This window comes from Sorex fumeus, unplaced genomic scaffold (genome assembly GCF_029834395.1).
Source record: "Sorex fumeus unplaced genomic scaffold, SorFum_2.1 ptg000029l, whole genome shotgun sequence".
Taxonomy (NCBI): Eukaryota; Metazoa; Chordata; class Mammalia; order Eulipotyphla; family Soricidae; genus Sorex; species Sorex fumeus.
In genome coordinates this window covers 2,903,837-2,929,246 of record NW_026606086.1, presented here as the reverse complement: position 1 = coordinate 2,929,246, position 25,410 = coordinate 2,903,837, and the positions used below count along the sequence as shown (strand labels likewise).

At 59.8% G+C, this 25,410-nt stretch overlaps 4 protein-coding genes across 5 annotated transcripts in view; 1 reads left to right on the top strand and 3 right to left on the bottom strand.

The window, feature by feature from the left end:
* Positions 1-4,191: 4,191 nt before the first annotated feature.
* LOC130024881 (sterile alpha motif domain-containing protein 1-like) lies at positions 4,192-4,521 on the bottom strand. The gene is made up of 2 exons (XM_056115703.1): positions 4,454-4,521; positions 4,192-4,370 (listed from the first exon to the last, which is right to left on the bottom strand). The coding sequence occupies exons 1-2, from the start codon at positions 4,503-4,505 to the stop codon at positions 4,192-4,194; spliced, it is 231 nt and encodes a 76-aa protein (XP_055971678.1). The 5' UTR covers positions 4,506-4,521.
* On the top strand, positions 4,261-7,663 carry HNRNPAB (heterogeneous nuclear ribonucleoprotein A/B). 2 transcript variants are annotated; one of them, XM_056115700.1, is made up of 8 exons: positions 4,261-4,370; positions 4,454-4,700; positions 4,849-5,017; positions 5,362-5,520; positions 5,602-5,733; positions 6,380-6,497; positions 6,891-7,031; positions 7,186-7,663. In XM_056115700.1, exons 2-8 carry the CDS (start codon positions 4,477-4,479, stop codon positions 7,254-7,256), a joined length of 1,014 nt encoding a protein of 337 aa, XP_055971675.1. In that variant the 5' UTR covers positions 4,261-4,370; positions 4,454-4,476; the 3' UTR covers positions 7,257-7,663. The 2 variants fall into 2 exon arrangements, with proteins under 2 accessions (XP_055971675.1, XP_055971676.1); XM_056115701.1 differs by lacking the exon at positions 6,891-7,031.
* PHYKPL (5-phosphohydroxy-L-lysine phospho-lyase) lies at positions 5,899-18,555 on the bottom strand. Its single transcript, XM_056115692.1, has 13 exons — positions 18,449-18,555; positions 17,811-17,929; positions 16,938-17,097; positions 16,018-16,092; positions 14,468-14,555; positions 14,277-14,393; positions 13,361-13,443; positions 13,054-13,279; positions 8,498-8,652; positions 8,331-8,420; positions 8,012-8,142; positions 7,795-7,860; positions 5,899-6,163 (listed from the first exon to the last, which is right to left on the bottom strand). Exons 1-12 carry the CDS (start codon positions 18,505-18,507, stop codon positions 7,796-7,798), a joined length of 1,368 nt encoding a protein of 455 aa, XP_055971667.1. The 5' UTR covers positions 18,508-18,555; the 3' UTR covers positions 5,899-6,163; position 7,795.
* Positions 18,556-18,756: 201 nt separating this feature from the next.
* Positions 18,757-25,410, bottom strand: part of COL23A1 (collagen type XXIII alpha 1 chain) — a 112,562-nt gene continuing 105,908 nt past the window's right edge. The window contains exons 22-28 of the mRNA XM_056115298.1: positions 25,179-25,241; positions 25,054-25,107; positions 24,875-24,901; positions 23,551-23,604; positions 23,385-23,471; positions 21,985-22,023; positions 18,757-18,822 (exon numbers count right to left, since the gene is read on the bottom strand). Coding sequence (XP_055971273.1) covers positions 18,757-18,822; positions 21,985-22,023; positions 23,385-23,471; positions 23,551-23,604; positions 24,875-24,901; positions 25,054-25,107; positions 25,179-25,241 — 390 coding nt within the window. The remainder of the gene's footprint in view (positions 18,823-21,984; positions 22,024-23,384; positions 23,472-23,550; positions 23,605-24,874; positions 24,902-25,053; positions 25,108-25,178; positions 25,242-25,410) is intronic.

The window sequence follows — 25,410 nt, the reverse complement described above, 5'->3', positions numbered from 1 at the left end:
ACTGTCCTATTGTTCCAGTCCACCCATAATTTGACCCTTGCAAGCAGATTTCCAGTAAGGTGATGAGGTGCTATGTGGGACCAGGTGGTGATGGAGGGTCCCTAACACTCAAACAGGGTCTTTTGTTTTGTTTTGGTGTTTCTGCCATACCTGGGTATGCTCAGGGCTCACACCTAGAGCTTGGGGGACTGTGTGGGGTATCAGGGATTGAACCCAGGTCAGCACCATTCCCCCCCCTTAGCCCCCCCAACACGATCTTTTGGTTTATTGTTTTTGTTTTTTGGGTCCACGCCTCGAGATGCTCATGGACTACTCCTGGCTCTGCACTCAGGAATTACTCCTGATGCTGAGGAAAGAACCCATGTCTGCTGCATGTACTCTCTCTCCAGCCTGAGCTGATCTTTTATCTACTGAGCATGACCTTTTATTGACTCATGGTTTATGGATGAATCAAAATGAATCAATACACCAGTCAGTGCTCAGGGCCTACTCTCCGTCGGAGTTCTGGTCACTTCTGTCGCTGCTGGGAGGCCATAAAGCACCAGTATGGAACTCAGGTTTCCTCCTGTGATCCAGTCCTGGCTTCTCTACATAGTCTTCATGTGTGTGGAGGTTGGGGTTGGTTATAGTTCACCGTGGGAGGAGAAACTTGCAGATGGAGGGACAGTGGGTCCACAGGGAACCCCCAAAGGCAGAAGTGGGGCCGGAGTGTTTCCGGAAGTAGAAGATTCAGCCCAGCTGAAGAGAAGCAGGGACGGGTGGGGGGGGGGGGAGGGGAGAGGGGGGTATCTGGCCCTGTAGGAGGGGCACACAGGCTGGTCTTGGGGGGGAAACGCAAATCTTAGCGACTTGGAGGTAACTCTCCAAGGGTGTCATGGGATTTACAGGCTGACCCTCCAGGGGAGACTGGGAAATACCTACCTGGGCATGGTGGCACTTTTCCTGGGGATCTTGCCCCTCCCAGCTGTCATACCCAGGGAAGCTTCGAGGCCTAGTGGTCTGGTCTCTTAGCCTAATTCTGGGTGAAGCTTTGACCTGGAAGACCACTGACTTCTCTCTCACACATGACAGGATCTGACTGGTGTGTGGGTAACTCTCCTCACAGCTGGAGTCAGAGCAGACGTGGATGCATGGATGCGGGAGGGAAGCCTTGCAGGGTGAGGAGACTTTGGTGGGGGGTGCATGACTGAGCCTATGGCACCATGCGAATTCCTGTCTATGTGCTGTTAATGCTACACCCCCCCACCCCGACAAGGGAGAGTATGAAGGTAGGAATTTTGGATCTTCCCCTACTGCACTTCACGCGTTATCCTGAGAAAATGACTGGTGGATGTTGAACTTGGGCTGGATGCTTGTCAGGCAAGAGCCCTAACCTCAATATACTGGCACCTCTCTGGGGGCCTCTGGAGCCTGTTTCTTTGTTGTTTTGGGGCCTCACCTGGCAATGGTCGGGGCTTACTCCTGGAGCTGCACTCAGGAATTCTTCCTGGCAGTGCTCAAGGAATCCTATGGGATGCTGGGGATCAAACCTGGGTCATCCGTGTGCAAGGCAAGCACTCTCCCCGCTGAATTACGACTCCAGCCCCCTGGGCTCCTGCCTGATTTGAGACTCACCCCAGTCATGGAAGATGCTCTCCACTCTGAGTGTGTATGAGGGAATCAGAAATGGGGACTAGGCTAATTCCACACAGCCAGGGGCCTGCGTCTCACAAGGGCCCGGTTGCAGTATGACACTTCTCTGCTCACATCATCCCTTCCCCTTCCCTCTGCAGCCTTTTGTTTGTTTTTGTGGGGGGGTGCACCTGAAGATGCGCAGGGGTTACTCCTCCCCCCCACACCAAAAATAAAAGAATCGGCTGGAGCAATAGCATAGCGGGTAGGGCATTTGCCTTGAATACAGCCGACCCAGGTTCGATTCCCAGCATCCCATACGGTCCCCCGAGCACCACCAGGAGTAGTTTCTGAGTGCATGAACCAGGAGTAACTCCTGTGCATCATCAGGTGTGACCCGAAAAGCAAAAATAAATAAATAAAAATAAAAGAATTACCCCTAGAGACTGGAACAATAGTACAGTGGGGAGGGTGTTTTTTTACCTTGCACACGGTTGATCCTGGTTCAATTCTCAGCATCTCATAAGGTCCCCTGAGGACCACCAGGAATGGTTCCTGAGCAGAGTGCTAGGAGTAATCCCTGAGCACTGGGTATGCCTCCAAAACAACAAAAAATAATTACTCTTGGTGGGACCCTATAGGATGCCACGGATCAAACCTGGGTTGGCTGCCATTTCTCCATCCCTCCTCTGCAGGCTTGATTTTATTTCAACAGCTCTGGGGAACAAACCTAGGACCTCACCAAGGTCACAGGCCTGCTGCTGGGCCATAGCCTTGTACTCGTTTGTTTGCTTCTTGGGGGGGCCACACCTGGTGGTGATGCTCAGGGCTTATTCCTGGCTCTGGGTGTGGGTGGATGCCTAGAGTTAGCCCAGGTCAGCTGTGCACAGCAAGCTCACTGGCCCCAGCCCTGCACTCTTGATTTATGTGGAGGCTTTTTTTACATTTTGCAGGGAGGCCCACGTGGACCTGGCAGCGCTTGGGGACCAGGTGGCGCTGGGGATCCAAGCTGGCCCCCCCCCCCCCCCCCCCCCATGCAAGTCTGCTTGGCATATGCTGAGTCAGTCCCGGGAGTGCTCTCTCCAGCCCTCATGAGCTACTCTAAAACTTCTCTGCCAAGTATTGGTGAGAGTATTTTGCAAACTGTGAGTGCACTTCTGGTCCAAGTGTTCACCGTGGACAGGGCTGAAAAGGGGAATTCCAAGGAGAGGTCAGAGAAGCCTCAGGAACAGAGGATGAAGTGAGTTGATGCTCCGAAGCATTTTGTGGTTGCCTGTAGACAAACTTTTTTTTCCTGGCCTGTTTTCAGGGCCTACTCGTTGCTCTGCACGTTGGATCACTCCTGGTGGGCTCAGGGAACCCTGCGGAATACAGGGTGAGCAAAGCAAGTGCCTGACCCGCTGTACTATGGTTCTTAAATCAAGCTGACTTTGAACTGAAATCCTGATGTCTTCAGGGCTCGGATAGCCCAGGCCCTAGTTTTTGTTTTTTTGGGGGCCACACTTGGCAGTGCTCAGGGCTTACACTTCAGGGATCACCGGGCTCCGGGGACCATACAGGATGCCAGAGATTGAACCTGCGTTGGGCCCTTGCAGTACAAGTTACACAGCGATTCTGGCCTACAGGCTCTTGTTTCTGCAAGCTCCAGGGTGGGGACTTGGGGTGTGCTGGCTTAGGGAGATGCCCACAAGCCTTATGCAGGGCTTTTCTGACCAGCAAGGTTTTAGTTTTGGGTTCTAGGGCGATCCCTAGCAGGGCTCAGGGGTAACTCCAGGCTCTGTGCTCGGGGGTTACTCCTGGCAGGCCCAGGTTACTCCTCGGGGCCCCTGTGCGGTGCCAAGCATGAAACTTGGGTCCTTCCAGGAAGGTCAGCTGACTCCACGTCCCCGAACACCCCCCACCCCGCGCAAGCTGCCGCATTTCCCGGGAAGGGCACCCCTCCCGTAAGCACGAAAGACCCGAAGACTCTCCGGGAGTCCCAGGTACCGGTCGAGGCGGGGTGACCCAAGCGGGGAGCGTTGACGTCCCCCCTTTTTCCCGCCTAGTCCAGGCCGGCGGCGGGGCCCGCCCAGCGGCCAGTCCCCGCCCCGCAGCCCGGCCCGGAGGCGGCAGAAAGGGCGGGAGCGCCCGCCGGGGATGGGACGGGGGGCGTCAGCGACCCCCGGGGCGGCGTCCGGTCCCTGAGCGCCGGGGACTGGCGTCGGGGCGGGCGGCCGGGCTTCCCGGACTTCCGCGAACTGTTTCCTCTTTTGGGAGCCGGAAGGGCCCATCCGGGGCAGGGGCCGGCGGGCGGCCGCGGTGGGGCTGGCCCTCGGGGCGGGCCCGGCGATCCCCCCGCCCGGCAGTCGCCGCCGAGAAGCAGGCGCCGCGCCGCCCGGAACCCTCGGCCCAGGCCCCGGCTCGCGCGGGTTCGGAAAAAGGAGGACAAAGCCCGCCCGGATCCGGCGTGCGCGCGCGGCCGCGGCCAATGGGGCGCCGCGGCGGGGCTGAGTGACGGGCGGGCGCGGCCAATGGGCGGGCGCCTTGTTGCGAGGTGGCGCCGGGCCCCGGCAGTATAAAGCGCGCCACGAGTCGGCATTGTCAGGCGGCAGCACCGCGCGGGCCGAGGGTCTCGTCGGCGGGTCCCGAGTGGCGGCGGCGGCGGCGGCGGCGCGAGGTGTCGGCGGCCGGCGCGGGCGGAGGCGAGGCCCGAGGCGCGAGCGCCGTCCCGGCGGGTGGAGCGAGCGGGCCCCGCGGCGTCAGCGTCAGCGGCGGCGGAGGTGGGTGAGCGGGCCGGGCCGCGCCGGGCCGCGCCGCGCCGGGGCCGCCGGGGCCGCCGGGGCCTGACGACGTTGCGTTGCAGGAGCCGCCGCGCCCCGGCCCAGCATGTCGGAAGCGGGTGAGGAGCAGCCCATGGACACGGCGGGCGCCACCGAGAACGGCCACGAGGCCGCCGCCGAGGGCGAGGGCCCGGCCGGGTCCGGCCCGGGGGCGGCGGCGGCGGCGGCGGGCGGCGGGGGCGCGGCGGCGGCGGCGGCGGCCCCGGCCGGCAACCAGAACGGGGCGGAGGGCGACCAGATCAACGCCAGCAAGAACGAGGAGGACGCGGGGTAGGTGCGGCGCGCGGGCCTTTGTTCGGCCGCCCGGTGCGGCGCCACGCGGCGGGGGGAGGGGCGGCGCGGACGCGGGCGGGCGGGCAGGCCCCCGGGTGGCCGGGGACCCCCCGCGCCACGGGTGTCCCCTGCCTGCCTGCCGCAGGAAGATGTTCGTGGGCGGCCTGAGCTGGGACACCAGCAAGAAGGACCTGAAGGACTATTTCACCAAGTTCGGGGAGGTGGTGGACTGCACGATAAAGATGGACCCCAACACGGGCCGGTCGCGGGGCTTCGGGTTCATCCTGTTCAAAGACGCCGCCAGCGTGGAGAAGGTGCGCGGGGCGGGCGGCCCGGCAGGTCCCGGGTGGCAGGGACCCGCCACTGGCATGGTCCTGGGGTGCTGTGACCGGTCGCTGCACCAGCCTCAGGGTCGTGGTGGGATGGAGGAGACGGGATTGGCTCCTTCCAGCCCCTTTGGCAGCAGAGGACCAAGGGGGGGGGTCCTTGTTTTAAGGAGGTGGCGCGTGGCGCCCCCAGCTGGAGCCCTCGGGCACTGCCCTGGCCATGGGGCGGGCTCCTGGGGGCGGGGGGAAGTGGGCAGCGGGCAGAGGGCCCCGAGCAGGAGGGCTGGTGCCGGGTTCCAGGCCCTCAGGGCTCCGATTCCTGCCACATCCAGGTCCTGGGCCAGAAGGAGCACCGGCTGGACGGCCGGGTCATCGACCCCAAGAAGGCCATGGCCATGAAGAAGGAGCCCGTCAGGAAGATTTTCGTGGGAGGTCTGAACCCTGAGGCCACCGAGGAGAAGATTCGCGAGTACTTCCGCGAGTTTGGGGAGGTGAGTGGCGCCGTCGCCCCGGGGCTTCCCTGCTCCCACTCCCGCTCCCGCCTGGCCCGCTCCTGAGCGCTCTGTTTGCAGATCGATGCCATCGAGCTCCCCATGGATCCTAAGTTGAACAAGAGACGTGGCTTTGTTTTCATCACCTTCAAAGAGGAGGAACCTGTGAAGAAGGTTCTGGAGAAGAAGTTTCATACCATCAGTGGGAGCAAGGTAAGGAACGGGGTTCCTACCAGGGGCTGTGCTGTGCTGTGACCCCAGGAAGAATAGAGACGCGGGATGTGGGGCGGGGTGGCTGGCTCTCACTTAGAGCAGCTGAAAGCAGCCTCTGGGTTTATTGCAAAGCCGCAGGCCAGAGTGGGGTCCCCTGTAGAGAAGGTTCTAGAAATGCCAACTGCTTTCTGGGAAGGCTGTGCTGGTGTGGGCAGGCTGGAGCGTTGTTCTCCATGGTGCAACTGAGACCGAGGGGTTGGCATTGCAGGTCCTGGGCATGTCCTAGGTAGGTGGCGTCTCAGGTCGTCTGTGGACCATGGGGCAGGACTCCTGGGCACCTGGATCTGGGGTGGCCGTGGAGCATGTGACCTGGCAGGGCGTAGCAGCCAGTGGGCGAGATCCTGGATGGGTCCAACAGCTGGGGTGGAATCTGGGGAGATGGGCAGAGCAGAGGGACTGGCAAGTGCGGAGCGAGGAGCCCCGGTCCTGCTCCGCTGCCTCTGACTCAGTGGCAGCGTGTGGGCTCATGCTTGTGTGGCGGGCTGGGGCTGGGGCACACCAAAGTCCTTGGGAGAGCGGCTCAGAAACCGGGTTGTGCTGTGTGGGTGCCCCGGTGGCAGAGACCTGACACTGCTGTCCCCTGCAGTGTGAGATCAAGGTGGCCCAGCCCAAGGAGGTGTACCAGCAGCAGCAGTACGGCTCTGGGGGCCGTGGAAGCCGCAACCGGGGGAACCGCGGCAGTGGCGGTGGTGGCGGCAGCGGAGGTGAGTGTAGCCCAGAGGCCGCAGCCGCCGGCCTGCCTGCATGGCGCTTCGGCCTGCCAGCACGCTCCTGGACAGTGGCGGAAGAGCCCGCTTCGTGTGGGATGGGGCGGTGGCGAGGGGGGGCGGCAGTGCCAGGCGCTTCTCCCGGCGCAGGCTCCTGACTCCAAAGCCTGCGCTCCGGCTGGGTGCCGCCCAGCTGTCAGGGAGGTGAGCAAGGGAGAGTGAAGCTAGCCAGGGGCCAGCGGCTCCCGCCGAGGTAGTGAGGGGTCTGTCCCAGGGCAGCTGCCACCGCAGTAGCCTCAAGCTCCCCGCCCCCCAGGGCAGGACTGCCTCGTCCCCGCTCCTGCATGTGCTAAACGGGCCCCGGGCCCCTGTGCCCTGCTCCCCCCACAGGTCAGAGTCAGAGTTGGAATCAGGGCTACGGCAGCTACTGGAACCAGGGCTACGGCTACCAGCAGGGCTACGGGCCGGGCTATGGCGGCTACGACTACTCGCCCTATGGCTATTACGGCTACGGCCCCGGCTACGACTACAGTAAGTAGGAGAGCGGGGCCCGCCAGGCAGGGCAGGGCAGGCAGCCAGCGGCCACTGAGCAGGGCTTTGGAGTCACTGGGCCCAGACGGACGCGGGAAGCGCCTGGCACGCGGCAGGCCTGTGGGCAGCTGCACTCACGCCGCTTCTCTTCCAGGTCAGGGGAGTGCCAACTACGGGAAGAGCCAGCGCCGCGGCGGCCACCAGAATAACTACAAGCCATACTGAGCCGCCGGGAGCTGGCCGCGGGCCGCGGGAGCACAATTATGTACCAGATGTAACGGCAACTCTGTGGCTGTCCTCTGTGCATCTTATTTAAAGTTTCCCCGGAAATCACTCTCCTGTCGCCTGTTTGCAGGGCTCTAGTTGTAGGCAGCGTGGGGGTCTCAGGCGGGGGCCAGCGACCCTGGCTGTGAAGCGTCAGCTGTACCTTAGAGACCAGTGTCACCTTTTTCACCATTTAATTTTGTATTATTTGTGTCATACATTTCCTGTAATGGAAGTGTTAATTTTACTGTACTTTTTGGTACCTTTTGGGAATCTAATGTATTGTAAGGTATTTTTCACGTGTCCTGATTTTGCCACGACCTGGATATTAAGGCTATCCAAGCTTTTGAAATAAAAGTGAAAAAACCCCCAAGCCTGGGTGACTCTGGGCTGTGGTGTGGATGGTGGGGGGCACCTCCCACCAGTCTCCAGCCCCCTCCATGGGTTGGCTGTGAGCCAGCCCCCAGGGGAGGCAAGGGCAGGGCCCACCCTGGCTCACCTCAGCTGGCAGGGCTGGTGCAGGGCCGCCGCAGCGTCTCACAGCTCCTCACCTTGGCCTCCATGTCTAGGAAGGAATCCCCACCGCAGCTGTCGGTGTGGGGTGGGGGTTCCCTGCTGGATACACTGGAGCCCCGTCCTGCAGACCTTCCCATCTGCCCCCTCCCGTGGGGATCCACGTGCCTGCACACACTGGCTGCCAGGAGCCGGGCCCTTACCTGTCAGGATGGTGTCCAGTGTGGCCACCACATGGCGGGCATTGTCCATGCTAAAGCACATGGGTGGCTTGAACTTGAGCACGTTCCTCCCGGGGCCATCGCTGCTCAGCAGGATGTGCTGCTCCCGCAGCCTGGGGTGCACACACAGCCCCCGGGGAGAGTGGGAGATCAAACCATGTGTGCCAGGGCTCCGCCCATATCGTGTGGGCTGGGAGCAGTTGGTGCCCATCTGGGCCTTGACCACCAGTTCTGGCACGCTGGTGGGTGTTGGGATACACAGGTGCTCCCCCCACTTATGCATGGAGGGTAGATAACCTACCTGGATACCAGGTGGGCAGCCTCCTCGGAGGCCGGCGTCCTTGTGGCCTCATCTTTGATCAGATCCACTCCCACGAAGAGCCCCACACCCCTGAAGGAGGAAGCCAGGCTCAGGAGGGCTGCCTGAAGATCCTTGGTGGGGGCAGGGCCCAGAGGGCAGCCAGGTACCTGACGTCCCCGATGATGGGGTGCTTGGCCTTTAGCTGGGCCAGGAGCTCCATGAGGAAGCTGCCCACACAGGCTGCGTGAGCCTGCAGCTGTTCCTTCTCCATTACGTCCAACACAGCCAGCCCCACGGCGCAGGACACGGGGCTGCCCCCGAACTGCAGGGCGAGTGGGGGGGGGGTGGTTAGTGGCGTCCTGCAGTGGCCCAGGTGTAGCCAAAGGCTGGGCTGTATGGTCACGCCCAAGAGCACAGTGTGGTTACTTGGACCAGGGGGTCCTGGCCTCACACATTGAGCCCCTCCTGCAGGCTCCGGAAGGAAGGCCACTGCTCTCGGTACTTCCTGCCTCTCCTGCATGCCCTCAAGCATGAGCCCAGACATGCTCTGTTGACTTCAGTCATTTTGGGCCATGCCTTGCAAGATCAGGGGTTCCTCCCCAACCCAGAGACTGCACTGGGCTCTGGACGCCACCTCCTGGCCTTGGGTGACAACTCGGAAAACGCACAGTTGGAGGGAGCAGGCCTGGGGCTGCTTCCCCTTTGGCAGAGGTGCCTCAGTTCCACAGAGAGGCTGGCCCCTCTCAGTGATCACTGCATAGTGAGCACAGCCCCTTGGCCTCCACAGATGGCTCAGATGCCCCTTGGATCCATTATAAAGGCTGGAGAGGTGGACTGGGTGGGAGCACAGCCTTTATTTCACAGCAGGGAACTTAAGTTGCAACTTGGAGCCTCTCCCTCAAATATTTGGGACCGACCCCCACCAACACTGTTGTGTGGTCCTCCAATTCCCTAACCTCCCCCCAAAACCCCAAAAAGTTTGGGTTAGTGTCCTATCTAATTCATCTTCCATGGAATTCTGGTCAGGGGTATCCTCTGGTGAGTAGGAAGTGCTCCTGCCCCGCTCCCCTCCTCCCGCCCCCTGAGCCATCCAGGGCTGGAGCACACCCCCATCACGGATCCCTGCACTGCGGCTCCCACCAAAACCAGTCCCAAAATTGTCTTTTTCTTCCTGATCCTCTCCAGCTCAGCCAGCTTAAGCTCCAGGCTCTTCCCTGGCTTCTTCCCAGGACATGGTGCTGGGACAGATGGGCCCTGCAGATGCCAGTGAGGCCATGCCAAGGAACTACCTGTACAACTCCTCAGGCCATGCGGAGGCCCCCACCCCACAGGCCTACTGGGCTACTGTGTGATGCCACTGGGCCACGCATGCCAGGGAACTTCCCACAGGATCCTTCCCACAGGCTCCACACACCCAACCACGAGGCCACGAAAGGGATTTCCCAAGTTGCTGCCTCCAGAACTTCAGTAATCTAGAGACAGTCCAGGGGAGAAGGTGCTTTGCTGAGCATGCGACTGATCAAGGGTGAATCCTGGGCATGAGCCCCAACAGAACTGGAGCATGCCTGAGCCATGCCAGTGGTTAGTCCAAATATCCCTTGCCCCGCTGCCAAACATCTAGGTGGGGGTTGCTGAGGATGTGTTGCCTGGAACTCAGGCTTTGCATGCAAGACCTGGATTTGACTCGGTATGGCATGGTCCGCCAGCACCAGTGGAGGACACGCATGGTGTCTCTCTATCTCTCTCTCTCTCTGACACACACGCATACACACACACAACATCCGGGGCAACACCCAGGGGCAGGTGCACTACCAGGCCGTTGCTCACCAGAGCCAGCGGGTCGGAATGTTGCTACCTGCCAACTCTTGTTGTCACGTGGTCAGAAAAAGGTTCACAAGGAGAGGGAGAGCTGGGGTCTGCAGGCACGCGGGAGGCCTGGGGTCTATCCGCACATCGCATGGGAACCAGAAGAAAGTGAACATTTGGGAGGAGAAAGATTTAGGAGGTGCACAGAGGCCAGCAGCATGCTGGAGGTAAGGCAGGATGTTCAAAGTATGTCCCGAGTTTCCCCAAACGGATCCCAACAACTACCCACACGATGGAGCAGTGCCTTAAGCTGCTGTAGAAAAACATCAGGGCCAGGGGTGAGGTGTACAGGCACAAATGTTCCAGCTCTAGTGGCTTCTCTGGACGTCACAGCTGTCCGCCACTCACTTCAGGCCGGAGCTGTGGGGGGCAGTTTGCTGGACTGGGGTCCCTGATGGTGCTGGGAATCCAACCTGGAGCTCTGCTCGTGATGCAGGCCAGGTATGTGCTCCACCTTTCGAGCCATCCCCAGCACACACACACACACACACACACACACACACACACACACACACACACACTTTAAAGTCATGGGAAAGGGACCAGCACTTGCCCTGCATGCAGCCAACATGGCTTTGATCCCCCCCTCATCCTCCCAGGAGTAATTCCTAAGTGCAGAGTCACAAGTAAGCCCTAAGCACAGACAGGTGAAACCTAAAAAGCAAAAAAATAAAAGTCCTGGAGAGCCGACACAAGACAGGGACAGAGATGGAATCACAACAGTGGAAACCTACAGGACACAGAAATCAGCATCTCCCTTGGCAGAAGAGAGTTCAACATGGAGAGTTCAACTTGCCTTACAGACATCCCAGAGGGTCCCTCAAGCACCACCAGGAGTAATTCCTGAGTGCAGAGCCAGGACTAAACCCTGAGTGGGGGAAGGCAACAGGGCAAAAGCTGGCTCTTGGAAAAGATGAGTCAAGCTGAACTTGAGCTAGACAAGAAGAAATACTCAAGGGTTGGGTAGATAGGGCAGGGCGTGAGGCATTTGCTTTGGGTATGGGTGGCCCCAGTTCCATCCCTTGCACTTCAGAGGGTGTCTTGAGCACTGCCAGGAGTTACCGCAATTCCCCCCACCAAATGAGTACTGATCTTTACAAGGAGTGGGGAGTCTGGGCCAGAGTGATGGAACAGTGGGGAGGGCACATGCCTTGCACATGGCTCACCCAGGTTCAATCCCCGGGACCCCACTGGGTCTCTGAGCCCCACCAGAAGTGATCCCTGGGCACAGAGACAGGAGTTGGCCCTGAGCTCTGCAAACTGTGGCCCAACCACAAAAATAACCAAAAATATTGGACACCATGTGGCCATATCCCAGGAAAATAAAGTTGGTGAGAATATGAAAATGAACACCATAAGCCATATTAATAGCATTAAGTATAAAGTAGAATCAGTCTCAGTAAATGAAAAACCATCTGATAGGACCATTCGCTTTAATGCCCCTCCCCCATCACATAAGTTCTCCCCAAAACCGCCAGGGGGCGTTACTGAGTACAGAGCCATGGGAGACTCTAGGAGCTGCTTGGTGTGGCCCAAACCTTGAATGTGGGAAGCCCTGGGTTCCCTTCACAGGGACTTCTGAGCACTGACTAGGAGCAGTGGCTAAGCACAGAGCTGGGGCAGTGCCAAGCACCACTGAATGTGGATCAAAAAGCAAAGAAGAAAAAAAAATACCAAGGTGGCAGCAAGATAATACAGCAGGTAGGGCGCTTGGCTGACATGTGGTTGGTAAGGTTTCCATCCCCAGCACTCCATAAGGTCCCCAGAGCCTGCCAGGAGCAATTCCTGAATGCACAGCTAGGCGTAACCCCTGAACACTGCCAGGTATGGCCCGAAAATAAAACAAAAAGCTCCCAGGGCAGCCTCACACGCACAGGGCTGCACACAGCAGTCTGGCTGCAAAGCAGCGAACGGGAACTGCAGAGACCCCTGAGCACCTGAGCCAGGGGTGATCCCGGAGCAACTGAGCCAGGGGTGATCCTGGAGCATGGGGAGGGCATGGATAGAGCATGAACAAAGGATGGACAGGGCACGAACAGAGCATGGATAAAGTGTGGATAGGATATGGACAGAGTCTGGCCAGAGCACGGAGCAGTAACAGGCTGGAACAGCACTGTGTGAGTGGATACAGTCAGAGCTCAGGAGTGGTGGGGGCCAGGCAGCTTGGGGCTGTCCATCTGCCCCAGTGCCTTTGTCCCTGAGGACATATGTGACCCCAGCACATGCCCGCATCCAACCGGGGTTAGGGGTCAGAGCCTCAGACGGTCTCAAAGGCCGATTCCCCTCAGAACATCACAGAAGCACCAGAAAGGGGTCACACTCCAGGCTGAGTGTGGGGGGCTCAGGTTCTGTTCCCACACTGCACTGTCCTCCAGCACACCAGGTGTGGACCCCCAAACACAGAACTCCCATCTTCCCATGAGCTTACACCCTCCCCTCAAGCCCTTGTGCCTCCCACCTTTTCAATGTCTGCTCTAGCCACTGAAGAGCCTTCTAGAATAATTTTCTTGCTCTCTTCTGTAACCTGGCTCCTTCCTGACTTGCGGACCCCCAGTCTTGTGCTGTGGGAGGCCCCAACCCTCCAAGCTCAAGGTTGTATTCAAAGCTCAGATCTCCAGGTCGGGGACTCTTCCTCAGCCCCCCACTTCCCTGCTGAATGCCCCTCCAGCTCCATGCCAGCACTGGGAGGAGGGGGGAGTGGGGGGGGAGGGGGGGCACTTTCTCCACTTTTGCTTTTGGGAGGACCACACCCAAGTCCCCGGCTCAGCTGGACGCTTTCTGCCCTTTACGCCTTTACGAGACCTGCTCAAGCCGATGGGAAAGGTGAGTACAACAGGACAAGGGTACGGCCACTTACCGTGTTAAAGTACTCAACGCCGGTGGCCTCGAACGCTCTGGCCACAGCCCGGGTGGTGGCAACACAGGCGACTGGGTGGCCATTGCCGATAGGCTTGCCCATGGTGACAATGTCTGGGATGAAGTCGTCCCCCTGCAGCTGGAAGGCCCAGAAGCGCTGACCCACGCGCCCAAAGCCCACCTGGATTTCGTCGGCGACAAAGAGGCCTCCGGCCTCGCGGACGTGCCTGCGGCCAAGGACACATGGTTGGGGGATGCAAGGTCCCGGGAGGCGAGGTGGGAGCTGGAGGCGCCCCCTACCCACTCACTTGGCCACTTCCTGAAAGTAGCCGGCCGGGGGCACGATCTGGCCGCCCACGCTGGGCAGCGACTCCGCGAAGAAGGCAGCGATCTGCGGGGAAAAGGTACTGGGCACCCGGCCTTGGGTCTCGGGTCAACCCGCCTCCTCTCCAGCCCGGCACTCCGAGCATGGACCCACGGACTTCCGTCTCCCACAGTCCCTCTCCCGTCCTGCCTCACCTTGGATTACAGTTAGGCCACCTCCAACCCCCCCTCCCCCCTTTGCAAGACCACGCAGGACACCTGCATTGTCTGGGGCCTGCACCCCCACCCCTGCCCAGGCCCCGCCCATACAGGCAGGCCGCGCCCACCCGACCCACCCACCCTATCATTGGCCCTGCCCATCACCAACAGGCTCCGCCCGCCCAACTCCACCCAGCCCGGCCCAGCCCCTCTGGCCACTGGCCCCCTGCAGTTCTGCCTCAGAGGTGCTGGGGGGCAGCTGCTGGAGTGCGGGGCGGGCAGCCAGTCCCCCAGCAGTCCTCCCAGTGGCCATCTGGGGGCTGGGTGGTGAGAGGAGGGTTGCGGGTACCTGCAATGGGTTCTGATTCTGCCCAGACGGCAGTGGGCCCGGGGCACCCCATCGCGCTTCTCTCCTCACTGCAGCCGCCAGCCCCCTCTGCCTGTGTGCGACCCTCTCTAGGGCATGGGCCTTGTTGGGAGTCACCCGGGTTGCAACACGGGGAACAGAACGCAAAGGTGCGTGGGGCGCGTCCTGCGTGTCCCTCGCTGGGAGAGACCGATCTCTCCCATGGCTGAGAGCAGGCGGCGACCCCGCCATCTAGTTTTGGGGGAGTTCTGCTCCCAGCTGTGCTCAGGGACCGGGCTCTCCCCGACTAGCTCCTGCACGGGCTTCCCGAACGCCCCTCCCCGCCTCACCCTTACCTTCCTGCCCCGCTCCTGCGCGCCGCGGATCACGCGCTGCACCTCGCCAGCGTAGGCCCCCGCGGGGTCAGGGTGGTCCTCTCGGAAAAGGCCCCGGTAGGTGTCGGGGAGAGGCGCCTGCGAGGAGGGCAGCGGCCGTCAAACGGACTGGGGGGCCCGAGCCCACCGTCCTGCCCTCAGATCCTACGTACCACGTGGACCCAGTCTTTCTGTCCATCCAGGTCCCGGAACTTGTAGGGGCTGATGTCAATCAGGGAGCTCAGGTGCCCGTGATAGGCGCTGCAGAGAGGGGAGGCGGGCTCAGGCGCAGGGGGCAGGGCTACCCGGTCCTCGTGGGTCCACCTGCCCATCTCCGGGACAGAACTCTGAGTTCGGATCTCTCCCCTCCAAAGACCTTATAAATCATCCTCATCTTCATCAGCATCCTCATCATCAGTGTTGCTGCTATATAATTTTCTGCAGTGCCGGGGATCAAACCCACGGCCTCATAGAGGCAAAACATGCTCCGCCCCTGGGCTACCTCTTTATTTCAAGATGATGATCACAACGACGACTATTTTAATTACTTTGGGGTTTTGGGCCACACCCGGTGGTGGTCAGGGCTCACTCCTGGAATGCTCAGGGGGCCTCAGGGTCAGCCGCGTGCCAGGCAAGCACCTTTCTGCTGTCCTGTCTCTCCGCTAGCACTTTCTTTGAACAGACCATTGGTCTTACAACCTAACACAGACTAGGGCCATGGGGATGCCCACTCCACTGATGTGCTATGAACTTCCATGTCACCACACAATTCCCTCTTGTACCTATTTTGCATTCAGAGAGAGAGAGAGAGAGAGAGAGAGAGAGAGAGAGAGAGTGTGTGTGTGTGTGTGTGTGTGTGGTCCTGGGATGGAGCCCAGGTGTCTAAGGCACCATCCCAGAGGTTCCCGGAGGCATTTTTTTTTTTTTTACTTTTTTGGGTCACACCTGGCAGCACAGGGGTTACTCCTGGCTCATGCACTCAGGAATTACTCCTGGCAGTGCTCGGGGTACCATATGGGATGCTGGGGATCGAACCCTGGGTTGGCCGAGTGCAAGGCAAACGCCCTACCTGCTGTGTTATCGCTCCAGCCCCAAGTTCCCGAAATTTTTTAATGCCTACAACTTTCTTTTTTACCAAATTTATTTATTTGCTTTTTGGGTCACACCTGGCGATGCACAGGAATTACTCCTGGCTCTGCACCCAAGAATAACTCCTGGAGGTGCTCGGGGGACCATCTGGGATGCCAGGGATCAAACCCAAGTTGGCCACGAGCATACCCTATCTGCTGTGCTATCACTCCAGGCCCTCAAATTAAAATTTTTAATTTATTTATTGGTTTTTGGGCCACACCTGTGATACTCTGATGTTACTCCAGACCCTACACTCAGGATTCACTCCTAGCAGGCTCAGGACCTGGGATACCGGGGATCAAACCCAGATATGCCAGGAACAAGGCAAGCACCCTACTGTGTACCACCTCTCCAACCCTAAACGCCAAAGCCTATGGCTGATTCATCCCACCCCCGAAGTGTGCTCCTTCCAGATGGGGGATAGTTCTCCCCCAACCTCTACTGGGTGCCACCCCATTCTCCCATGACTTGCCACTAGCCCATTCACCCTCCCCATGATTCCGGCCACACATCCCAACAGTCCTCCCAGACTCTGCCCACTAACCAGGCCCACCACACCCTCTCTAGCCCCGCACCCCCCTTAGGCACTTACTGGTCCAACACCACCACATCCCAGTGTCCTGTGTAGCAGCGTGCCAGACGCAAGGCCAAATCATTGGCCTCTGACCTGTGGGTGAGGGGGTCATCAGATGGGACAGTGCTCAGGGCTCACGCTTGTTGCAGGAGGATGGGGGTGGAGCGCCTGGTGGCAGTAGTCACATGATGCTCTTAGTGTGCACTCCCGGTCCAGACAGAAAATCCAGACAAGTCCCTTATTCCAGGGAACTGCTGATGTGTGCTAAGGACTCAGAAACTGAGCAGTGGGGTATGATTGGCCATGTCCCTGCCCCCTTCCCTTGCACTTGGAGCTTTAAAAAGTGTTTGTTTTTCTGATTTGGAACTTTTTTTTTTTGACTTTTTGGGTCACACCTGGTGATGCTCAGGATTACTCCTGGCAGTGACAGGGAACCATATGGAAAACCAAGGACTGAATCCAGGTTTGCTGCATTCAAGGCAAATGCCTTACCCGCTGTACTACTGCTCCAGCCCCAGAATTGGGGCTTAATTTTTTTAACTGTTTTTGTTTTAGGGTCACACCTAGTGATACTTAGGGCTTACTCCTGACTCTGCACTCAGAAATTCCTCCTGATGGTGCTTAAGAGACCATACAGGGTGCAGGAGAATCAAAGGTCCTACATGCTCTCTAATTGGAACTTTTGTTTATTTATTGCTTTTTGGGTTACACCCAGCGATGCTGGCGGTGCTCGGGGACCATATGGGATGCTGGGAATCAAACCCTATCCGCTGTGCTATCGCTCCAGTCCCTAACTGGGACCTTTAAAGGGCTGATTCAATGCACCCGTGAAAGGGTGTAAAGGCAGGAGCACATGCAAGCAGCCACCAATCTGATGGGGGGGCGGGTGGGGGGAGAGCACTACACAAGGTCCCCTGAGCAGAGGCAGGAGAGCTCACCCCGAGTTGAGGAAGTAGAAGACACAGAGCTGTTCGGGCAGCGTGTGGGACAAGCGCTGCGCATAGTCCACGATGCTGTCGTGCAGGTAGCGGCTGTTGGTGTTCAGCGCCTGGTTCTGCTCATGCGCTGCTCGGACCACCAGAGGGTGGCAGTGCCCCACTGAAAAGGCGGGGGGTGGTGGCGGTGTGTTCTAGTCACACAGCGGTGGGGGGTGGGGGGAAGAGGCTTCTGCCCCCCAAGCCTCCTACGCGCACGCGCAGGGAAGCGGGGGTGGCGGGGGGGGGGGGGAAGGCAGGGGAGAAAGGTCTGGCTGGCGGGGTGTGGCGAGTTTGTTGTAGGAAAGGGCCGGCCCAAGGGGAATGATAACAGCAAACAGGTATTTGCAAAAAATCTGCCAAGGTGGGGCTGGAGCGCAAAGCGGGTAGGGCGTTTGCCTTGCACGCGGCCGACCCGGGTTCGATTCCCAGCATCCCATATGGTCCCCGAACACCTCCAGGGGTAATTCCTGAGTGCATGAACCAGGAGTAACCCCTGTGCATCGCCGGGTGTGACTCAAAAAGCAAACAAAGCGGGTTCCTCCATTTAAGCCTCCAGTCCCCAACACGCATCAAGATTTCCCTCCGCAGCTGAGGGAAAGCCACACAGTCAGCTTCAAGGCGCGCTCCTGGCTCTGAGCTCGAACAATCTGGGCAGCGCTGGGGACTAAGCAGTGGGCTGGGCTGGCTGAGTGCGAGGCCCACCCACACCCCTGCGCTCTCCAGCATTCCACCCCCGCCCGTTTCCTGGGGGGTGGGGGCCACGTTGGGCAGCACAGCTGGTTGGCTCTTAGCTTCCAGCAGCTGGAGTGAATGCGAAAGGCGGGGCTTACTGACCGTGCGCGACATTGTTGATACAGTCCAGGTACTGGGCACCCTGATCGTCGTACATGTACTGCCCTTGGCCGCGGACCATCTTAATGGGATCCTCGGGGAAAAAGAGCCTGCAAGAGGCGCTGGGAGACAGGCGCGCGGGGGGACATCAGCCGCGTCTGCAGACCTGGGGAGCAGCCCCCCACAGGCTCCCCGATTCCCGGGGAGGTGGCACGGGCAGCTACAGTCCTTCACCCCCTGGGCTGGAAGTGCCCACTTGGCGCCTGCCGACGTGTCCACGCTCGTTCCTGCTAGCCCCATTTTGGAGGCTCCACCGAGAATCCACCAAGAGGCGGTGGCTCCGTCCAAGGGGCGGTGTGACTGACAAGCGCTTTCCTGCCGGGGCAACCCAGGGCAGGTCCAAGTCCAGGTCCAGCGGGCGGACCGCGCGGGCGCGCTCCTGTCAGGCGCCGGGAGAGGCCGCGGGCGGAGCGGGGAGCGCCTCCCGGAGGGGCGCGGGGGGACCGGGGCACCGAGACCTGGGGAGCCCCGGCGCCGGGCTCCAGGTCTGACGTCAGCGCGTCGCGGGCGCGTGGTCGTGCGTGCACTGCCCCCTGCGCGCGGCCCCACCCCCACCCCTCCCAGTGGCCCGCGCGGTCTACCTGAGCAGCTGCCGCCGCAGGGCCAGCGTTTCAGCCTTCCCGCGCCGCTCGGCCGCCATCGTGTCCGGCGGTCGCTCGAGGACTCGGCGCGGACTGGCCGCCCGGGCCCCGCCCCACGACAACCCCGCCCGCAGACCCGCCCCCGCCCCACCCACAATCCTAACCCCGCCCCCAGGCCGCTCTCAGGCCCCGCCCCCGAACTCAGCCACACTCCGAATCCGCTCTCAGGCCCCGCCTCCGAGCCCAGCCACACCCCAAAGCCGCTCTCAGGCCCCGCCCCTGAACCATCTCGCTCGAGGTCTCGCCCATTAGGGGCCCTGCCCACAGTCGTCTAAGGTTCCGCCCACCCGCGCGTTGACCACCGCCTGCGGCCTCTGCCCAGGCGCCATCCAGTAGTCACGAAGTCCTCGGGATCCGTTTCACCGTTGTCTCTATAATCATGCACTCATTTTTTAGTTTTGAGCCACACCCGGCAATGTTCAAGGGTTACTCGTGGCTCTGCTCTCAGGAATACTGGCGGTGTTCCCCGCATCATACCGCTCGTGTGCAAGGCTACCCGCGGCCCTATCCGTCTAGTCCCATGCACGCAATCTTTCGTTCATACATTCACTTGTTCAACCATTCACCCACCCATCCATCCATCCACAGTTCAGTCTGGCAGGATTTTTTTTGGTGGGGGACCCACACCTGGCGGTGCTTAGGGGATATTTTTGACACTGCCTTCAGGAATCATTCTCCGCTGTGCTTGAGGGGCCATGTGGGATCCTGAGGATCAAATTCAGATCTGTAAGGCAAGAGCTCTACCTGCCGACCTGTCTCCAGGCCCCCAGTCTGGCAGGACTGTCAGTCACTGAACTCTCAGGCAGCTGAGGGCTACCCCTTCTGGTCCTGAAGCTGCTTCCATGCATGCTGGGAATTCTTTGCTGTCCTGGGCCGTTTCTGAGTCACCTCGCCAACCAGAATAAAATGAGGCCTTCCTTGATGTGCGCCGGAATGGGGGAGATTGTGTGACTGGCATCCAGTTTAGGGCACAAAAGGTGTTTCAGGAGACCTAGCACTGGAACAGGAGTGGGGCTGCATCCTACTTGGGGGAGCCACATCTGGCGATGGTCAGGGGTTATTCCTGGCTCTGCTCTCAGGAATCACTCCTAGAAGTGCTCAGGGGAACATGGGCTGCTGGGAATCAAACTCAGGTTGGGCTTGTGCCAGACAAGCACCCTCCCTGCTGTACCATGGCCCAGGTCCCAAGGGCAGGGGCAATTGAGTGTGAAGAAGTTTCCCTTCAGTCATTTGCATAAAGATGTTGCAAGGACAATGTATCATATGTAAGCTGAACCTTTATGCCTCAATGTTAGGTTTTCCCTGGGCTGCCCTTCTAAAAATGTGCTCCCTTCCTGTGCTTTTCCTATAAAGCCTGCTTCTGGAACTGGGGAGGCGGCATAGACGGGCTGGAGCACCAGCCCCCTCTCCCTACTCTTGAGATGTCCCTAAGGCCTCCAAAGTGTTGGGCATTTCCTAGGTAAGGTAAAGGTAAAGGCCCTCCCGTTGTTCATCGATTTGCTTGAGCGGGCCCAGTAACGTCTCCATTGGAGATTTTGTTGTTACTGTGTTTGGCATATCGAATACATCACGGGTGGCTTGCCAGGCTCTGCAGTATGGGCGAGATACTCTCGGTAACTTGCCGGGCTCTCCGAGAGGGGCAGAGGAATCGAACTCGGGTCGGCCATGTTGGCAGCGTGCAAGGCAAACGCCCTACTGCTGTGTTATCACTCCAGCCCGTTTCCTAGTCCAATCATATCTGGAATGGGTGTGCATAAGCTTTCTGAAGCCTCAGCCCTTCTCTCCATCTCCCACTCCTGAAAATGCAGGACCTTCTAGGGTGAGGAAAAGCTCACACAGACGAGCCTGAGGCTGGAGCAATGACCCCCAACCTGCCCCCCTGGGTGCTATTCCCCCATCTAAGAAAAGCCAAGCCAGCTCCTTCCCACCTCTGGTCCCTTCTGCTCCCGTGATCTTCTCCAACCTTGGCACTGCCTGCAGTATCCCAAGGGTGTCCACAAAGAGCTGCGAACCCCCCCCCCCCAACACACACACATTCCATGTGCCTCCTAAGGATAAGATGACAGAGGCAGATGGGTCTATGGCCTCAGAGCCATCTGCTGCCGGTCTGGAAACACCGTGACCCTTCCCTGGCAATTTGTGGTAGAGGTTCTTCTCCTGGATGGGGAATTTGACGTACAGTTCAGCTGATCAGGAAGCTGGGAAGGGCCCCTCAATCCCTGACACTCCCCAAGTCTCCTATGGTTCCACGGTCTCCTGTGGTCTGGCCCCACCCCAAAATCCAGCAAATCATTCCTGGCTCTGTGCTCAGGGATCATTCCTGGTTGTGCTCAACCCTGTATCGTGCTGGGGATCGAATCAGGGTTGGCCACATGCATGGTTAAGCAGCCTCATCTCTATACTATCTACCTCTGGCCCTAGTTTTGTTTTTTTGGGAGGAGCCCAGGAATTGCTCCTGGTTCTGTGCTCAGGGCTGACTTCTGGCGGGGCTCAGGGCTCCTATGTGGTGCTGGGGATGGGGCACCACTTCCCTCATTTCCCGTGACTCTGAGTTCTCAACTTGCAAGAGACACCCCCAGGTCACTGATAGCGCGGGGGAGCTGTTAGTTGTGTGCGTGCACTGCTGAACTCTGTCACATGCCATGGCACGGGTGACCTGCCCAGGGCACAGGCGATACACGCAGTGGTTTATTATACACAACTGACTCTGTCTACACCAAGGGGCAAGGCTAGAACCCTTGTCCTGAGACAGGGCGTATCTAACCCGAGGTCCCAGGCTCAGGGGACTTGGCAGAGCCCCACGCTCCTCCTATACTTGGCCCAGACCCAGAACCCTGGGGCTGTGGGATCTGATGAAGCTGACGCTTGGAGGGAATCCTGCGAGCCCCCTCGTATTCCTGAGGCTGGCACAGACAGGTGGAGCAGGTCTGGTGAGGCACCCCTTTCGTCCTGTGGGGGGTTCCTGCCATGGGCCCCCGGGCTACAGCTCCAAGCATCAGCACGGTTGTCCTGTGTGCAGCTGTGGGTTGGAGGTGGGGGGGGGAGGGCGGGGAGGGGGTCATGGGGTGGCAGCTGGCTCTGGCTGAGTTCTGCTAGATGTGGGGGGGAGGCTCTGGGCTAGGGTTCTAGGAGGGGAAGGGTCTTGCAGGCCAGGTCGCCTTCTGCAGATGCCCCTTGCTTGCTAGTTGGGGTCTCAGTTCTCAGCGGCAAAAGTCCTCAATATATTACTGTTTCTTTCCTTCCTCACACAGAAGGGGTCTGCATGGTTCAATCTCAGGGCCACTTGGCAGGGTGCTGGGGGGTCACTGTGGGAGGGAAGGAAAAGGAAGCAATGAAGGAGGGGTCCTGAAGAACATCAGCCTCTCCTCCATCACCCACCTCCTCCTTCTGAGTTGGTTCCCTCGCAGTGCATGTGCCCCCCACAGTTTCCCCCTCCAGCTCTCCTGTCGCACCCCAAGACTGCTGTGACCCCGTACCTTGTGCCAGCATCCGGGCACCGGCAGCCCATCGGGGCCCTGGAAGAAAGGGGGGTGCGTGAGGGGGCACAGATACCCGGAGCACTGATATAGCTGCAGCTTTTCTGAGGCAGGAGTACCCCAGAAGAGGCCAGACACCCACCCTGGGGTCTCAGGAAGCCTGGGGGAGGGGCCTGAGCACTTTCAGTAACGTTGCCCCAAGTAAGGGGGAGGCAGGAAGTGGAACTCCCAGGGCTGGAGTAATAGCGCAGCGGGAAGGGCGTTTGCCTTGCACCTGGCCAACCCGAGTTCGATTCCCAGCATCCCATATGGTCCCCCGAGCACCGCCAGGAGTAATTCCTGAGTGCAGAGCCAGGAGTGACGACAATGCATTGCCGGGTGTGACCCAAAAAGCGAAAAAAGAAAGTGGAACTCCCCTGGTTCTGGGCTCACCTTGAACTCTGTGCCCTGCGACTCAGGGGAGACAGGGTGGGCTACTGCTATCAGGACCAACTTGGGTGTCTGGGGTCCCAGGATCCCAGCTTAGCAGTGAGAGCTGGCCAGGGCTTGGATAAAGGGATGAAAGGGGCAGCAGCCTCGAGGCCCCTGCATCACCGTCCTGAGACCCGCGTTCAGGCTCCTCGGGCACCCACGATCCCCAGGACAACGTCTCTACCTTCACGGGCATGGCAGGTAGAGGCGGGAAGAGCAGTGAAGGGGTGTAGCGGCAGGAGGGGGCCGGGCGTGTGGGGTGGGGCGGGGCGTGCAGGGGGCGTGGCTGCAGGATGGATAGGGCTGAAGGGGCGCGACTGAAGGTGGGCGGGTGTGCAGGGGGCGGGACTTCAGCGTGGGCGGAGGTGTGTGCAGGGGGCGGGCACAGGAGGGTCAGATGGAGGAGGTGACATGCAGAGCTGGGTGGGCGTGCAGGGGGCGTGGCTTACCGGAGGGGCGGGGCTTGCTGAAGGGGGGGGTGTGCAAGAGGTGAGGCAGGGAGCGCGGGGCGGGACACACAGGGGACCCAACAGGCAGGACAGACTGGGGTGTGCAGGACCAGCAGGACTGACTGGGGTGTCAGGCCTGGGGGGAGGGTAGGCGGGAGGGGTTAGATGCGCATGGGGGGCTGGGGGGAAGGAGCCCCTCCAGCCCGCGGGGTCTCCTGTTTCAAGACAAGGACTTCGTGATTTGAGAGAAGCCCCCGTGCATGTGAGGCAGCTCTGTGTTTTCTCCAGGGGTCCCAGGATGGGGGGAGGGGGGAATGAAGGCAGAGATAGGCTGGGACGGGTGGGGGCATCCCCAGGCCAGAAGCCCTTTGCTTCCCATTCCAGAAGTGAGAGGAGGACGTGGGGAGGGTCCTTGCAAACAGCCTGGGCTCTGTCTGGTGCCTGATCTACAGGAGGGGCCTCCCCAAGGCTCACACGTACCACAGGGCAGGGCTGGTCCAGGCCGGGTGGCCCCGGCTCCCCTTTCTGACCTTTGACCCCCTTCCTCCCGGGGACTCCTCGTTCACCCTGCAAGAGGCGAGACTGGGGGTCAAGTCGTGGCCACCCAGCCCAGGTCCCCATGCTCCCCTCGGCGGCCCAGGCCCACCTTCTCTCCCCGGTCGCTTTGTTCTCCCTTCTCGCCACGGGGTCCGGGGAAACCCTGTAAGGATGGGAGAGGGGACACCATCAGGGGACAGGGCAGGGCAAACCCTCATAAAGGGTTCAGCTGGGGCTCCCTGGAGGGACACCCACGCTCAGGTGTGGAGTCTGAAAGTGGCGAGCTCCGGTGTCTATGTGGGGCTCAGTCCTCCCCACACAACACTGTCCTCCAACCTGTCCTCTACCTCAGGTCTAAGAATCCAGTGAGACCTGGTCATCTATCCATCCCCCTCATCTATTCATCTACTGCTCACCCAATATCCATCCATCATCTATCCTTCACCACTCCCTCATCCACCTACTGTCTGTGCATCCCTCCCTCCACCCATCCACCCATCCCCGCACCATCCCATCCATCCCTTCCTCCATCCATCATTTGTTCACCATCCACCCACCACCCACACATCCATCCATCCACCCATCTATCCATCCACCATCTAGCACTACTGTCCATCCATTCTCTTGACCACACATAAAACCATCATCCACTACCCACCCACCCACCCACCCATTCATCCATCCCCTCACTCATTCACCAACTATTCATACATCACTTTTTCATCCATCATCCATTCAATTGACCATCCATCCATCCATCTACCATCTATTCATCTTCATTCACCCATCCATCCATGCACCCACCCAAACATACATACATACATACATACACAGAGCCATCCACAAACCCATCCATCCATCCATCCATCCATCCATCCATCCACAAACCCATCCATCTGTCCACCCACCCATCCATCCACAAATCCATCTATCCATCCACCCACCCATTCGTCCAACTTCATGCACACACTCATCCATCCACCCACTCACATACTCCCACCCACTCAAACACCCATCCATAATTCCACCCTCACACACCCCCATCCATCCACCCATCCTCACATACACCCATCCATCCATCCACACACACACACACACACACACACACACATCCATCTAACCACCCCATACCCCATCCATCCAAGCATCTACCATCTATTCATCTGTCCACCCACACCCCTGTCCATCCATCCATCACCTATCTATCACTTATCTGTCCACCATCGATCCACTGATTGACCCATCCCAGCCATCCCTCCATCCTCCATCATTCCCCCATCCCACCGCTCTCCCTCACCCCTCCACCACCACTTCTGGGCTGTGAACTGAACTTGGCACTGGGGACACCTGGGACACCGACCCATTCCATGCCAGCCTCCCCCAAAGAGCCCAGGCCACAATTCAGCCAGGACCAGTGGGCGGGATTCACTCACATCCAGCCCTGGCTCCCCGGCTCTGCCCTGCAGAGAGAAAGACGGGGACAGGGTGAGAGGGGGCTGGGGGGCTTCAACCCAAGTCACCCACATGGCAGTCCCACGCTGGCTCCAGAGCCTGCTGAGCCTCAGGGCGGAAGGCGGGTAGGGTGCGGGCTGGGGGTGTGGGAGGGGCCCACCTTCTCTCCTTTGGTTCCTGGCAGCCCGATGAGGCCTGGTGGACCCGCTGGCCCCTGCGGGGGAAGGGGGATCAGAGGTGCCCCACTGTGGCAACAGGGATAGACAGACAGAGCTTAGTACTCACGGGCGGCCCGCTGGGACCCCTGTCCCCTGATGCACCCTTCTCTCCTTTGGCTCCATCAAGGCCCTGAGAAGGGAGGAAGTGTGTCAGCTGAGGACACTGAGAAGCAGGACGGGGAGGGAGGGTCTGGGCTCTGGGGCAGTGGGGGGCGGGATTACACTTGGTGGTGCTGGGATAGAGCCTGGGCCTGGTACACAGGCTGGAGTCGACTTTCCCCTTCACCTCACAGCCCCCC